Source organism: Anabrus simplex, chromosome 2, assembly GCF_040414725.1.
Source record: "Anabrus simplex isolate iqAnaSimp1 chromosome 2, ASM4041472v1, whole genome shotgun sequence".
In the NCBI taxonomy this organism is placed as follows: Eukaryota; Metazoa; Arthropoda; class Insecta; order Orthoptera; family Tettigoniidae; genus Anabrus; species Anabrus simplex.
The window spans coordinates 724,827,471-724,843,212 of NC_090266.1; the positions used below are offsets into that span (position 1 = coordinate 724,827,471).

At 40.1% G+C, this 15,742-nt stretch overlaps 1 protein-coding gene across 1 annotated transcript in view; it reads left to right on the top strand.

The window, feature by feature from the left end:
* Positions 1-15,742, top strand: part of LOC136864404 (SERPINE1 mRNA-binding protein 1) — a 277,245-nt gene that overhangs the window by 187,802 nt on the left and 73,701 nt on the right. The window contains exon 4 of the mRNA XM_067141348.2: positions 11,457-11,528. Coding sequence (XP_066997449.2) covers positions 11,457-11,528 — 72 coding nt within the window. The remainder of the gene's footprint in view (positions 1-11,456; positions 11,529-15,742) is intronic.

Sequence of the window (15,742 nt, forward strand, 5' to 3'; positions counted from 1 at the left end):
CACTTCAGGGTCGAAGCTCACCCAAAATCTACTACACACGATTCTTGCACAAAAAATATGGTTCTCGGCCAGCCACACCTCACAGAGGGCTAGGCTAAGGACATTCAACTGCTCGCTAAAGCAAGAACAAATTAGTCTATTTAAAAATATGCAGCATATTGTCATTATCTTGAGGTCATTCCTCATTCATCTCTCAAATTATAAGCCTCTGCATGTGCAAATACAATCTGACAATATCTCACACCTTGAATCCTAACTTCGTAAACCACATCTCCGCACATAATCTCGCACACAGCTGATCCGATGGTAGCCAATCAAACACTTATATCTGAACATCAAGACACCATCTTGTAATATTAATATTATTAGATGATTATTATTATTATTATTATGAATATTATTATTTTGGATCCTTTGAAATGTGTCTACTCTCTGTCTGACGTGCTTACATGATTTACATATCACACACGGTAATTAAAACACACACGTTAATAAACAATATACTTGGTAATTAAGGTAACACACGCGTTACTAAAGCAACATACTCAGCAGTTAAAATAACACCAATAAAATGAAATAGTCCATAGCTAAATATATCATTGGAGTGTAGGTTCGGACCTCTGGGCGATTCTTGTAGTTGCATCTTCTCACACACGACTAATCCTACCATAATACCACTAAGCATGCATACTAACTACGCTGGTTAAATTCCAGCTTCCCCTAAATTATCAAATCCAGAATCTGTCAAACTTTTAATCATGGAGAATGATTAATGAAACGTAAAAATCCCCAAATAAAATTGAAAATAACCCTTTTCCCCACAAATAAATTTACTCATATTTATAATTAAAGCCACTCATACTTGTTACAAAGGAAAGACTCTGTGCTCTGCTTAGGCACATTTATATTTTAATAAGTTTGAATCCGTGACATTTTATAGCTAGTCTTAAGAAAAAAAAAAGTACCGTACCCAATGTCATGCATAAAGACTGGAGTTACTCAGCCTTATATCCCTGGATACACCTTCGTCAGCTCAGATGGTCCATTTTGCAGGTTTAGCGCCCACTGATCTCCATTGTGGCGCTCGCTGGTTCCATATGTTGATTGCAGGGTTCAATCTCCATTGTCCTTGGCGGATTGAAACTCTTCTTGTTATCTAGGCACAGAATATGCACAGGTTTTAATCCACGTTACGCACGTCAGCTTCACCACGCACAACCCGATGCAATCTTTGATTAGCAAGTCCCGAATCGAAGACTGTTGATACAAGGTATTAAGATATGAAGTTTTGAATTACATATGTTCAAAACTCGCCACGGTACGATTACTCACTTATTTAATTTTCGTATATTACGCAGTTTTTAGGGGTTTTCAAACACAACAGTTCACTAAACAAAGGAAACTGGGAGCTCGTCCAAGCATTGGCAGAGAGAGAGAGAGAGAGAGAGAGAGAGAGAGAGAGAGAGAGAGAGAGACACACACACGCTTCTGCAGGCTTATAACAACTAAGACCACCCCGTCTCAAAACTTGCATACAGCCTGTTCTCGGCGTAACATAGGCTGAATAGTGTGACAGTTAGGTGACCAGTATCCGCCTTGTGTAAATGAGACATATACGTACGAAATCCGATCGTGGGATCTGAAGCAATTAATAGATGTCTTTCCTCAATTTCTCCCCTCGTTGTGGGAATTCCTTTGTCGATTAGGTGTGAAGAGATAACCCAGATGGCCTCCAGTACTTTTCGGTCATTACGTAACCAACTAATCCTTCTTTTAGCAGTAGATTATTACCCGTAAGGACACCATACACTCTGAATAAATTCTGCAATTACGACGATCTCTTCTGGATCAAAAGGCAATGCAGGAATATGAACTTCATTAATTCTTTCAGCATAGATGATCAGGTTTGCACTCTTGCTAATTATTCACAAGCTCCACAACATGATCATCAGATATCTAGAGTATAAACTGGAGACATCCTCTTTAAACTTACCCAACTCAGGGTAATAATCATTCATCTATTCAAATTATTATAATTTGAATCTACTGTGAGAGCCTAACAGCATCTATAGCTTCTGGTTTCCCCAATACGTTTACATTTAATTAACTGTTCTTGAACTGGACTAACTAAGCAAAACTGATTTGGCGCCAGTGTAGTCAAAAATACACAGTATAAAATTAGCATCAATTTAAATTTACCGCCAGGGTGGGGTCATAAACTGACTGTCCCGACTTGCTTTCTCAGCCTGAGGACTTGTACTGAAAAGTGAAGGTATAAGGAGATTCTAGGAAGATACTTTGAAATGACACACAGTCCATTCAAAAATATATACGTATACTTACAAATTTAACCTCATTAAATACACGACACATAAATCACATCAAACATACACTGTATATTTCTTCTTATTTACAACCCCACACAGAATTTACCGGTCATAGTTACAAACTTGATAGATGAACTGGTACGACAACCATTCATATTAGCACTGCATTTGGACTTAGTCCATCCTCCAACACACACCAAACTCACTGTACATATATACATGAAACCCCTAGTTGAATTTGTATACAATCCTGCTTGTCTAAATAAATGGTGACAAACCTACGCATCACAACTTACTTCACCATATCAGCTTATTCTGTAAGGGTTGCTTAATTGTAGTACGAAGCAGATGCTAAAAGCCACCATGCCTCAGCCAAATTCTCCAGTAACTGAGTAGTCAAGCGCTTGGTTCATTCTTCCTTTTACATTGAACTCAACCTCACGTCGAATGACACAAAGTGTTCTGACATATCACTTCATAGAGTATAACATTTAGTGTCGATAGCATATAATGCTCTCCAATCCTGCAGTGCGTCTCCGTCGTACATACATAGACGAGACCTGTCTCTTAAGTCATACACCCGCATGCAATACGGCTGAACAACGCCCACTTAAAGCTGGAGAAACCTATCTTTATCCTCCCACAACTAGACACCAACAAGGCGTCAGTTCCATCAAATCGGCCATTAAAGAAAACTTCTACAAATCACATGAGTCGTCCAGTTGCAAAACTAGTTATGTGCACACAAATTTTTCACGAAGCACAAAAAATTGTCATTAGTTATGCAACAAAGATAGGAGGTTGAAATTTTGTAGTTAAACAGTAACCGTTCATCTTCATCATACCGCAAAATATCCACAAAATTTAACTTATAGAACCCGTGTTTTTTTGCAAAAAATATTTGGACATAACGAATTTTGCAGCAGTTTTGTGGAGATGAAAGATAAGTGCAGCAGTATATGGAATAGGTGTGCAGATTTATGGTTTAAGTGTTTTCGTAGCTACGTTTGAAAGTATTACACCATGAAAATAGCATGAATGGAAATAATTTAGGTTAGGATATAATGTCTTGATATCTAATCCCCGCTCTTTGATTTAATGATTACATCAAGAAATCAACATTCATTCAAAATGTTTTATAAGTTCTTTAACATTTTGTACAGTTATATTAATAATCCGTTATTGTCCTCAACAATATCTCCCACATCAGTCTCAGTCTGGCATTTCACTGTTTAAATTTTGCCGCTGGTCAAACAGTGCCTTGTAGAACGCGAGGTCATCATTCCTTATCCACTCTTTCCCGTAATGTTTGGTCAGGAATGTGTGCAGTTCGTAGAGCTTTTCCTTCTTAAGCTTAACTCCTTTCTCCACTGGTACAGGCATGTGTGCAGTTTGTAGAGCTTTTCCTTCTTAAGCTTAACTCCTTTCTCCACTGGTACAGGCACAACAGCAGAAAAGGCTTTCCCATCGTTCAATATGCTTTTTGCTTCCACCACAATCGCTGTTATAGTTTACTTCACTTATCACACAGTTGCCTGATTTTGTTCCTGTAAGTATGATCCTCTTACAGGGTTCTGCGACATAACGAGCTTTGCTGCATAACACACACTGGACATAACGACTTTTGCAGCAATAATACCAATATAAATGGTCCGTTATTGGACATTATAAATTTTCCAGCTAACTCATTCCTGGCTGCCAGCGTTTCGCCCCTGTGTGCTAGTTCCATTATTTTTCACCTTTAAGCGTGTGGATTAAATGGCGTCGTGTATTCCATTACTGGATTGTGCATTTTGATGGTGATAACTCATTTTGAGAAAAAAATGGACATAACGGGCTTTGCAACTGGACGACTCTCATAATATCTCTGTACTAGCTTATTCCAATATTCCACGTTCATCACAAGTGGCACTGTTTGATGTTATTACATAAGTTTAGTGCACTGATGTCTTGAAACTGTCCGGAGACCCACTTTCTGTCTCGCTTCCAGATACAGAATGCCATCAGTTTACTGCAGAATTGTTACAATGTCCAAACAATGACTCACCTGTTTCAAAAAATACACAGTATGTCGACATTGTAATACATGATACTGACAATACACAAGAATACCTAACCTATAAATAGCAGTTAATATTAACATAAATTCAAAAACTGACTTGGCATGGGGTTGAACTTTTTTACCATTACAGGTTGGTCATGCTGATTTAAATATGGCTGCCATATTTCGATTCAAAAAAAGTTAACCTCTCCCATTCGGCTATAGCATGAGGTGGCAGTAACTTCTCCTAATATTCATCTTAGTGGTTCCCTGGCTCGGCCCCACCCGTAGCGTCACAAGCTTCCAACTCCTGCGAGCTCGCTGCTAGATAAAGAAAAGGTTGCCCAACTAGATCATAAAGAAACAAAGATTTTAGGAATAAAATTTATAGGATTGTCATACCTGCAAAACTTTTATGGTTTATCCGTAACGTGTACGGAAATTACAGCATTTTACGATTTTACGGATAGACAGTGTCATTTCACGACTTGGCGGACAAAATTTTGATATGTTCCGATAATCGTTCCAGTTCCGTACAGTCGATTGTTTGCGTGAATCGAAGCACGCTCGTTTTCTTTATATGATTGGTATTTATAACCATTTGATGTTTGTGTCCTTATTGGAATTGAATTTAAAGCCGGGATAACAGTTCTTCCGTATGAATCTTAGGCGTCGACCGGCTCTGCTCCGCAAATTCTTTGTTCTGCTCAGTTTGCTTGTTGTGATTTAACCTGTATTCTGTGACCATGTGATTGTTCTTCTTTGTTGGCCTTTTAAGGTCGGTTGATTTTCTGTGGATACTAAAATCAAGAAAGGGAGAAAAATTTGCTTTTCGAGAGATAGTAGGTTCGAACCCCACTGTCGGCAGCCCTGAAGATGGTTTTCCGTGGTTTCCCATTTTCACACCAGGCAAATGCTAGGGCTGTACCTTAGTTAAGGCCACGGCCGCTTCCTTCCCACTCCTAGCCCCTTCCTGTCCCATCGTCGCCATAAGACCTATCTGTGTCAGTAAAGCAATTAGCAAAAAAAAGAAATTTGCTTTTTGCATGGTATGTGGGTGTGATGATAATATTGCACATGGTGGAAGAAATGATTTAAGTAATCGTATGAAGTGCGGTTAACACATCAGTTACGTTAAATCGAAGGAGGATAACAAGAAAATCGGCACCTTTTTTTGCCAAGTCTGGAAACGTTGACAGTGACGTAATTAGGGCCAAGTGTCTTTTCTTCCTTTTTGGTGGGACACAGTGTGCCTTTAAGTGCAGCTGATCATGCTGGTGCTTTATTTAAGATGTTTCCCACATAGAAGTTGCAAAGAAATACAGTTGTGGTTGCACGAAAACAACATGCATTGTAAATAAAATGGTAAAAAATGCATCATCTGAAGTTGTTAAGTGCCTTTAGAACGGACCATTTTCTTTGGCAACGGATGGAAGCAATGATACGAATACAAAGTTGTGTCCTATTGTTATTACATTGTAAGATATTCTGCAGGAAAAAGTAGTGAGCACTGTGCTATCCATACCAGCGTTAGAGGGGGACTTGACAGGGCGAAACATAGGTAACCTGATGTTTTCACAGCTGAATTCTCATAACATGTAATAAAACTTGTCCGGCTCCATGGCTAAATGATTAGCATGCTGGCCTTTGTTCACAGTGGTCCGGGATTCGTTTCCCGGCAGGGTCGGGAATTTTAACCATAATTGGTTAATTTCACTGGCACGGTGGCTGGGTGTATGTGTCGAATTCATCATTTCGCCCTTATCACGACGCGCATGTCACCTGCGGGCGTCAAATCAAAGGACCTGCATCTGGCGAGCCGAACATGTCCTTGGACACTTCCGGCACTAAAAGCCATACGCCATTTCATTTTTCTCATAACATACCAATTGAAAACTGTGTGGCTTTCTGCTCTGAAAATGCTCCTGTTATGATAGGACACGAAAATGGGTTTCAGCAGTTCTGAAGGAAGTTCAACCAGGTTTTGCCGTCATAGGTTGTATTTGCCACCTGATTAATCTAGCAGCTGGAAAAGGGGCTGGAAGATTACCACTTAAAGTGGGTGAGATCCTGGTTGATATATTTCATTTCTTAGAGAAGTGTCAAAAAGAAAGGATGCCGTTAGAAATTTCAAAACTTGCACAATAATGAGGCAAAGAATATTCTGGAGCATGTATGTACTAGGTGGTTATCTTTAGGCAGATGTTTGGATAGACTGCTGGACCAGTGGAATCTGCTTCTTTCTTTTTTCAAGGAGGAAGTAATATTATGTACCCAAAACATTTCCACAAGCTTGACATCTTTCAGAATACCTAGAGTTGAATAAAGTGGATCCAGAGAGTATCAGAAGAAGAGAATTTTTGATTCTGCTAATACACATGCCCCTAAAAGAATAGCATATTCTTCCAAATGTGACGAACCCATCCTAAAAAGCAAGACTTCTGCTATAACACGTGAGGAAACATTGTTAATGTTCCTATCCTCAAACTTGAATCAGGCCTTTTGAACTTTCCTTCATGTGACTATTCCTGTATTTGACAAATTCAGTATTGCCCTTCAGACTTCTTCCTCACAAGTTCAATTTTTATTAGAACTTCTAATGGATTTGCTAAAGCAGTTGTTCAAGTTTAGGCCCAAAATTGCCAAAAGCTCCTCATTGCTTGAAGATGGGTACAAAATGATTCAAAATCAAGGAAGTGATGATGAGTTAGTTATTGCCATTCAGACATTGAACACAGTGAATGATCTCCAGGATACAGATAAATCCCTTTTCTTTTCATCAGTGAGAACTACTTTTGTTCTGCCTGTGACTACATCATCAACAAGTTTCCACTCAAGGATGATGTGTTAAAACATGCTCAAGTTGGTAGGTTAGACAAAATTGAAGATGAACAGTTTTCCTCCATTCGTTTTTTCTTGGAAAAGTATCCTATCATGTTATGCAAGGAAGAGAATGAAACTACAGATGAGATGGTGAATGAGTTTCAGAGATGGTTCGCAGCTCTTCAGGTAGATGAAACTTTCGTTGCAAATCAAGATGCTGCAAGGGATTCCAGTTGGGCACAAATATTAAGAATTCGTGGAGGCGATGGACTTCTTAAGTATAACCGAATTTCTAGGGGAATGCTCTCTATACTCTTCCTACTGCATAGCAATGCAGAATGTGAACGTGTTTTCAGCCTTGTGAAGAAAAATAGAACAGAGTTTGGATTATCCATGTTCAATGAATCTCTGGAGTCTATTTCTAGTATGAAGACCAGGAGTTCTGGTCCCTGTTATGATACAATATTTTCTCAAGACTTTTTGCAGGAAGGCCACAACTTCGACTTTAAAGTCGAACTAGCGTGTAATTTGCAGTGTGTATTATATTATTTCTTGCCTGTGTTATGTTAAACAAGTTTTATTGTGTAAGGTCTTTTTCAGTTATTACATATCTGCTTAATTTATCAAGGAAGTCCTGTTATGTATGGTCCAAACTAATATTCACCATGCCTGGTGCTGTTTAACGTGGATTTCTTCTTGATTGTTATGTTCATCTACAAATCATTGGCCTATGATGCAACTAGATTTGATTTCATTGAAATATCCTGTTTGAAGCATGAATTATTGTATTTTGTAGCCCAGAAGTATTACTATTTTCGTCAAGCTGGGGTATGTCAAAAATTGTCAGATTTTTTGTCTCGCTTGAGTTTTACTGATAGCCCTTTTCAAAAGTTGGCAGGTATGGATTGTTGTATCTCTTGCCGAGATGTTTAGATTTATTTCATTAAAGTTTCTCTTCTCAAATAGCGTTTCGTCTATGACTTGAGTGATTAATCTCGACCATAAGTCCTTGGTTCATATCCCTATCAGGTATAATATGTAATTTAAAATTGTCAAAACCTGATATATCACAGTGGTATGCCTTTACTTTTTGATACAACGTGCTATGATAATACTCAAGAGTGGTCAAAAGTCATTGGAAGACACTGAATGTAATGTTAATAAAGAGTTACTCCTCCACGAGCCCTCAAAATGACAGCAATATGGTAAGGCATCAACTCTACAAGGTGTTGGAATCGTTCTGAACCCACGCATCCTACACTGCTACCATCAATTGGTTTTGTGTAGTTCGTGTGCGGTTCGTGGAATGTACACCAGCATCAACATCCCATAAATGCTCGATTGGATTAAGATTGGGGGATCTTGACTTCCAATCCATGGTGGTAACTTAACTGGAGTGCTCCTCCAACCACCTGCTTGCCACCACAGAGCGGTGACATGGCGCATTTTCCTGTTGAAACATGGCATACCCATCAGGGTACTCTAGAGCCATAAGGGGACGCAGATGGTCTGAAAGAATGTCCACATAATGTGCACCTGTCAGCGCTCTCTGCAGCCGGACAGTGGGGCCTAACTGCGACCATAACGCTACCCAGACCAGAACAGAGCCACCTCCCGCCTGTACACAACCTTGTTGACACACCGGATCCATAGCTTCGTAAGGCATACCCCACTCTCTCACGTGCCCATCAGCTCGATACAAGTGGAACTGGCATTCATCTGACTATATTGTAATCACTAAGACACACACAGGAGATGCTGTCAGTTGTGTACACTGTTTTATTTACAAATTATATGCACATTTTACACACACATTATTAAACCTCCCATCTTGAATAGAGTCGAAGAAGAATAAGAATGCCACATTAGCATGATAACAGATGACTAACACAACAAAATCACGAGTTCACACACTTGACTAACGACTTTCACTAGCAAAAACTAAACTCGGCTCAAGACTGTCTCTTTCTATTCCTTGCCTGCCAAGGCTTCTAGAAAAGTATGACACACTATGCTTTCTCGAATCCCCAGTAACCTATGTGCAAATGGATAGAACATTCTGTGAAGCTCCAGCGACAAGGATGCGTTGTTCCAGATTGTTACCCCATGTTGCACAACGTTACATCAGATTTATACATCATATTTACAGGTAATAATAAATCATATACTATTAATTGTGTGTTCTTGCATTAAATAAAGTCGTATTAATAAACATACAGGAGAAGTATTGTGGCATATTCTCACATATTTTGTTACACAAGGCAGATCATACCACACACAAATAATAAATGATACAATTATGATTTATACCAAGTAAAGTCTGTACTGACAGCCTGTCGTATATAACTATATAGATGATGATGGTGATAATGATAATAATAATATTAATAGACGTAAACAACTTCATAGCCACACCTTACAAGTCATAACACCTACTAATCGAGCTTGATATTTTCACCATGTACCCATGGGTTTAGAGAATTGTTTCCAGGTTATACTAGTCCATTACACTTACATCAGCTATACCACACGCTGCCACTGTTCCATGGTCCATTGCCGATGTTCACGGGCCTATGCACGTCGTTGAGCTATGCGGTGGAGTTGCCTCCTTACAGTTCTGATAGAAATGGGTCCTTGACTCCCAACATTCAACTGACACTCAGTAGCCCATTGAAGGCCCAATATGGTTCTGCGGAGGCAACGTGATGACCGTTCATTAAACACCTGTTGTCTTCCCTTGCGGCGGTTTACGTGAATCGTAACATTCTCTCTGCAATATTGAAGATCCACCCTCGAAACTGTTGACCTCGGAAACCCAAATGTGCGGCTAATCTGCACACAGCTATGACTCGTGCGCCGATCATCCCACGTTCAGATTCAGTTAACTTGAGACATGTTGCCATCTGCACAACACTGGTGTCTGTGACACTGTTCAGCTCCGCCACAGCTAGCCTCAATGTTCAGGGGTCATACACGACACATTTTCTAATATGATACCACTTCCCGTGATTTTTTGCCACTCAGTGTACACTAGTTTCTTTAAACTCATGTCACTTGCACATGTGAATCACTTGTTCTTGTAGGAAAACTATGGTCTTGATATCTGATAAATTTATTACACATTTAAGATAACACAATAACACATTATAAATATATTCTTCCATCATATGATTTACATTGGTGTAGCTCAACCTTCTTCCAGAATAGGTGCACTTATTTGGATAATAAGAGATATGTGTAATCAAGTTCTAACATACAGTAGTCCTCATATGTGAGGTAAAACTCATAGGGGGCTAAAATAATGCAATAACTCATTAAAATTGTATCTTCCTGACATATGAATCTGTTGTGATGTCCTTTGGTGTAGCTCAACTTTATTTTAAGATAGGTGTGTAAGGTAAACATGAGAAGTGTATAAACATTGTTACATAGATCTGTCTCTGTCTTACCCTTGGCTTTGGCAATATGAAAGTGACTGAGGTATTTGCGATGCTAGTAATGCGAATCCTTATGCAGCCAGTCCCTGCTATGAATGGTGTGAAAATGTTGCTCTAGGGTCAGTTGATGCATTTCAGTGGGCTTGGCAGACTGATATGTTACAGCAACTCTGGCTTGGTGAGGAAAGCATCGGGAAACTACCTCCCTAGTACGCCTCTTCAGTGATGCCTAGGCCATCTATGAAAGCTGATGGCAGAGTTGTTGAGGATCCCACCAGTGGAAGCGCTGACGGACTGAACATGCCACATACATGTCTTGACTCGTTGATAACACATGCTATGATCATATATCTTGTACATGTGGATCACTTGTTTTTGTAGAACAAGTGCATAAACTTCTCATGTTTACATTATACACACCCTGCACCATTGTGGAACTACCACCAGCCTGTATGGTGCTGGGGTTTTGTAGTTACAAAATGATGGTAGAACACAATGAGGGTGCATGAATGACTTGTCTTTATAAGAACACTTGATACAAGTAAATTACAGATCTGTTGGTTTTACATGTATATCTCTGAATGTTTTAGTTTATAATTTACTGTCAGTTTCTGTATGTTTTCTTTTTGTAAAAATTCCATTGGGGGGCGTTTCCAACCCCCCAATAACCCCGCCCCTGGCTACACCCCTTTCTGATGCCACCCAGATATTACCTTTCAGTATTGCTATCCCATCACTTTTGTTATGTCATTGTATATGAGTAATTGCAGCTTGTTTTTTCCTCATGTCATTTTAAAATTCTAATTTATGTACCCTGGGTATTTACAGTGGTGTGAAGCCTGTGGATAAGCGTGAAGGAGGAGGGGCCCACAACTGGGGCAGTCACAGGGATGACATTGCGTAAGTAGCACTACTTTATATAGACCCTCAATTATAGCTCTTAACATTGATAAAACTTCTTTGACTGAGAATTCAGCTGATGGTTCTATTTCCTAAGCTTTTTACTGAAGGTGAGTGGACCATGTTGTATGTTTAGTCCTCAGCCTGAAGGCTGGTTGGATCCTCATCAGTTCTACCATCAGCTGTCATAGATGGCCTAGGCATCACTGAAGAGGCGTACTAGGGAAATGAGGAGTGAGGTAGTTTCCCGTTGCTTTCCTCACCGAGCCAGAAGTTTCTATTACATATCAGTCCGCCAAGCTGACTGAAATGCTTGCACCAACTGACCTTGTGAGCAATATTTTCACACCATTCATAGCAGGGGCTGGCTGCAGAAGGAATCACATTACTAGCATCACTCATACCTCAGTCACTTTCATTTTGTCAAACCAAAGGATAAAGCTGAGACAGATCAATGAAAGTAACAAAATTGCTCTAGCCCATACCAGAAGACATAGTGCACTTGTCGTGACCTACCTGTCCTGAGAGACGTTCTTGTAGGTTGGTCACCAGGCAGTTGGATGTTGAAGTATTACCTGTCCTGCCGAGCGGAAAGTAGGGAGGTAATTGTAGGTGTGACTCTGTCCCGCAACTCACAAAATGAAAGAATTGATAATCTCCACTGTCCTTTAGTTCCTAAGACGAGTAAGTCTATTATTTACAAGTTGGATATGTCGTTCTGTAAAAGAAGAGAGCTTGCTCCACACGCCTACTCTACGACTATGCGTATATCTGAATTTTGCCCTGCGGCACGTATAACTTCCTGACACGAACAACTGCTCGAAAGAGCCTCGTTCTGAAAGTACGATTACTGGTTGGGGGAGAGCCCTGCACCATCCTGGCCTAGGGTTATATCTGCTCTCCTGAAGCAAAGGTCGATCCCTTCCCACCATCCTAGGGGTTGGGTCCTATGGGCATTACTTAGCTATTCATCTTGTTGGTGGCACCCTCAACTAATTATTCTCAAATAATTATCCCAATGCGTGCTGCCCTCTGGGCACTACTCTCTCACTTCGTACTTTTCTTTCCTTGTCTCTCTAAAGTGCAACTGTACTTGGGCTTGTTCCCTGCCTTGTCCCTTTGTCGGATGTCGGCAAGCCGCTTAGCTCGCATACCAACTCTGTTTGTCCACATCAAACAAACAAGTAAATATCCTTTCTTGTCAACAGGCTTTCGTAAGCGCATTTCACTAGCTGCTCTCCACTACATGTAACTTCTTGAAAAGTTCCTTCTTCCTTCTAAATATTAATTCTGGCTATAATTATTATACTATTACTCTGATACTACAAGGTCTCTCATATCGATGATAATTATTCTAATACGGGTTTGTTTCCCTTGACACTTTGAGATCGAGTCTCGGCTGCGAAACCCGGCTGCCGTCCATCTGGCAGTCCGCCGGTTCGAGACCCTGGGGAGGTCGGTGCACGACACACTGTAAACACTAGGTCCCGCATGCAAATTCACGGGGCATTGTTATATACCCCTTTTTTTTCTCCAGGAGAATTTATTTGCCTTGTAAATGGTATATTTAATAATGTGGTTAGGAAATCCCCTCATTTGACATTTAATACATTTTTTCTTGCCACTTCATATGCTTTCCTTTTCCCAGAAACATTATTGGGAGCAGGAGGGGTAAACTAACTGGAAGGGCAAGTTTTTGAACTCTTGAAATACTGCCCAAATTTCTGGTACTGCAGAACTAATTCAGTATGCCTGAGAGGAGGTGCAGTAAATGTCACTAGGCTGGTATTTCATATTTAAGGTTTCTCTGGACATCATGATGCAAGAGCTGCTACCATATTTTGAACTAGCTCTATTACCCACCGCTGTCCAGGCATCTTATTGATTGCTGACTCTTCAGTATTTTATTGCCTGTTAATTTTGTGTGAAGGGAATGTTTATAGATTTCGTTATTGTGACACTGACTGATTAAGAAGTATTGTGTAGTTTGAGTTATGTGTTTAATTTCTAATCTTATAGATTTTGTTTCTTGGTAATTAAACTAATCTCGGTAAGTTTGTACGTTTTTCTTCATCACTACTTTTTGCTATGCCTACGCAGCTGAACTGGTACTTGAACCCACATCCACAGTGCCACAATACAACTCGCAGGCTGTGGAAACTCTGGATTCAACTCTAATATTGGTAGTTTTCTTTAAATTATTATTCTTTTAAGTCATTGCCTCCCCTAGGTTTGCTAGAAGGTGTCTTACTGCTCCAGTATCTTTTTGAGATAGTAATTTGTATTTCAACGAAGTTCGGTTGAGAGCTATTATGGATGATACTGTACAATCATACATCTACAATTTTCATAATTTTCTCTTTCACACCTTCTAATTTTAGGATTTGTATCACCTGTTTCAAGTGGTTTTCTTAAGTTTGCGTAATTGTGATTTTGATTGTTTATGAACTCTCTTGTAAATTTAGAAATATTGTTTTGTGGTTTAGCTTGACATCATTTAGTTTCACCTTCAAGTATTTCCTTGTGGCAGTCAAGATTGGCTGGGAAGTAGTTGATCCTTTCACACAAATAAAAAAATGTTATAACGTAATGTATTTACGCGTCACATTATAGATATGATGTACACCATTCCAACTGTCACTGGGACTGTCACCAATCAGCCAAGGGACCCCAAAGCTGTGTAATCAACATTTATCTTCGGGAATATGGACATTTTCTTTCACACTTTCTGAATCACCATGCCGATAGGTGCTGAACTTGGGACTTAAACGGCGTGCGGAGTATCACTGTTCATCTCAGCGGCCCCTAAACCTATGGATTCGACACTATTATAGGTTATTTTTATAGGCCACTCTCTCCCGACCGCAACCACTAGGGGTGGCTTATCCCCCCAGTGCTTTTTTTCTGCTTGGCCCAGCCTACATTTTTGCACGTGCCTACTTCGAACACCAGGCCTGTATATTCTACTGCAGAATCATTGGGCTGGCGTTGCTATGGTTACGGCTGGTCATTTCTTCACCCAATTCCTAGAGCGGGGTATGTGATGGCAATATCTCAAACGGTTGGCTTTAGGCCCTTAATACAGCGTTTTCTGTGCCCATAGGGCCGTACCAAGTTTTGTTCTTCGCGTCGTGAGGCTTAAAATGAGCTTTGTCTCTTCCTTGTACGACATATCGGATATTTCACCTCTATTGGCCTATGTTAATGTGCCAAAGGGCTTAAATCTATGGAATGGAGAGGGATGTTAAAATTTCTTGTAGGGAACAGACACACAGACATTCTGCTTTAAGCCTATTGCTCACGGTAAAATGTTTCGTAAAATTTGTCGTACAATTAATTTTATAAAAATTTGGTGAAAATAAGTTGTGTTGCTCACGGTAAAATTATTTTATAAAATCCGCTGAAGCATCAGGATGGCCATCTATGAACTCACTCCTGAACTAGGATGTGCATGTGCTGCCATCTATCGATAAACTCTTAAACCAAGAATCAGCTGTTCAACTTACAGTGTGTTTGAGAGTATTGCTCCAACAAACACAGCAAAACTTGCTGCTTTAGCTGCAATTGTATGTTGTACAGTGGTAAAAAGGAAGGAAAGAAATGCCAGGAAATGTTGGACTTGGGTTGGATCAAAAGAAGAGAAGAAAGTAGAGGATTGCTGTCCTTAATCGAAAATTAGTTGAGGTTAGAAGACCAGCATTCATATATTATGTTTTCATATATTGTGTTTTCTGCCCCTCTTCTTGCATTTCTGTTGTGGTAAAGTGGTGTTTTAACTTCGTACAAACAAGGATATTTCTGGCATTCGTCCAGTAAAACACTAACAGCTTCCTTAGTCCACCCGGACCGGGCGAGTTGGCCGAGCGCGTAGAGGCGCGCGGCTGTGAGCTTGCATCCGGGAGGTAGTAGGTTCGAATCCCACTATCGGCAGCCCTGAAGATGGTTTTCCGTGGTTTCCCATTTTCACACCAGGCAAATGCTGGGGCTGTACCTTAATTAAGGCCACGGCCGCTTCCTTCCAACTCCTAGGCCTTTCCCATCCCATCGTCGCCATAAGACCTATCTGTGTTGGTGCGACGTGAAGCCCATAGCAAAAAAAGTCCACCCGGATACTGTCATTTTAGAAAGAAGCGTTTGTTTACAATCGAGCTTCACAATATTCTCACGATGTAGCGCCAGTATCGTGATGTCAGCTTCGTTTCATAAAATTAATT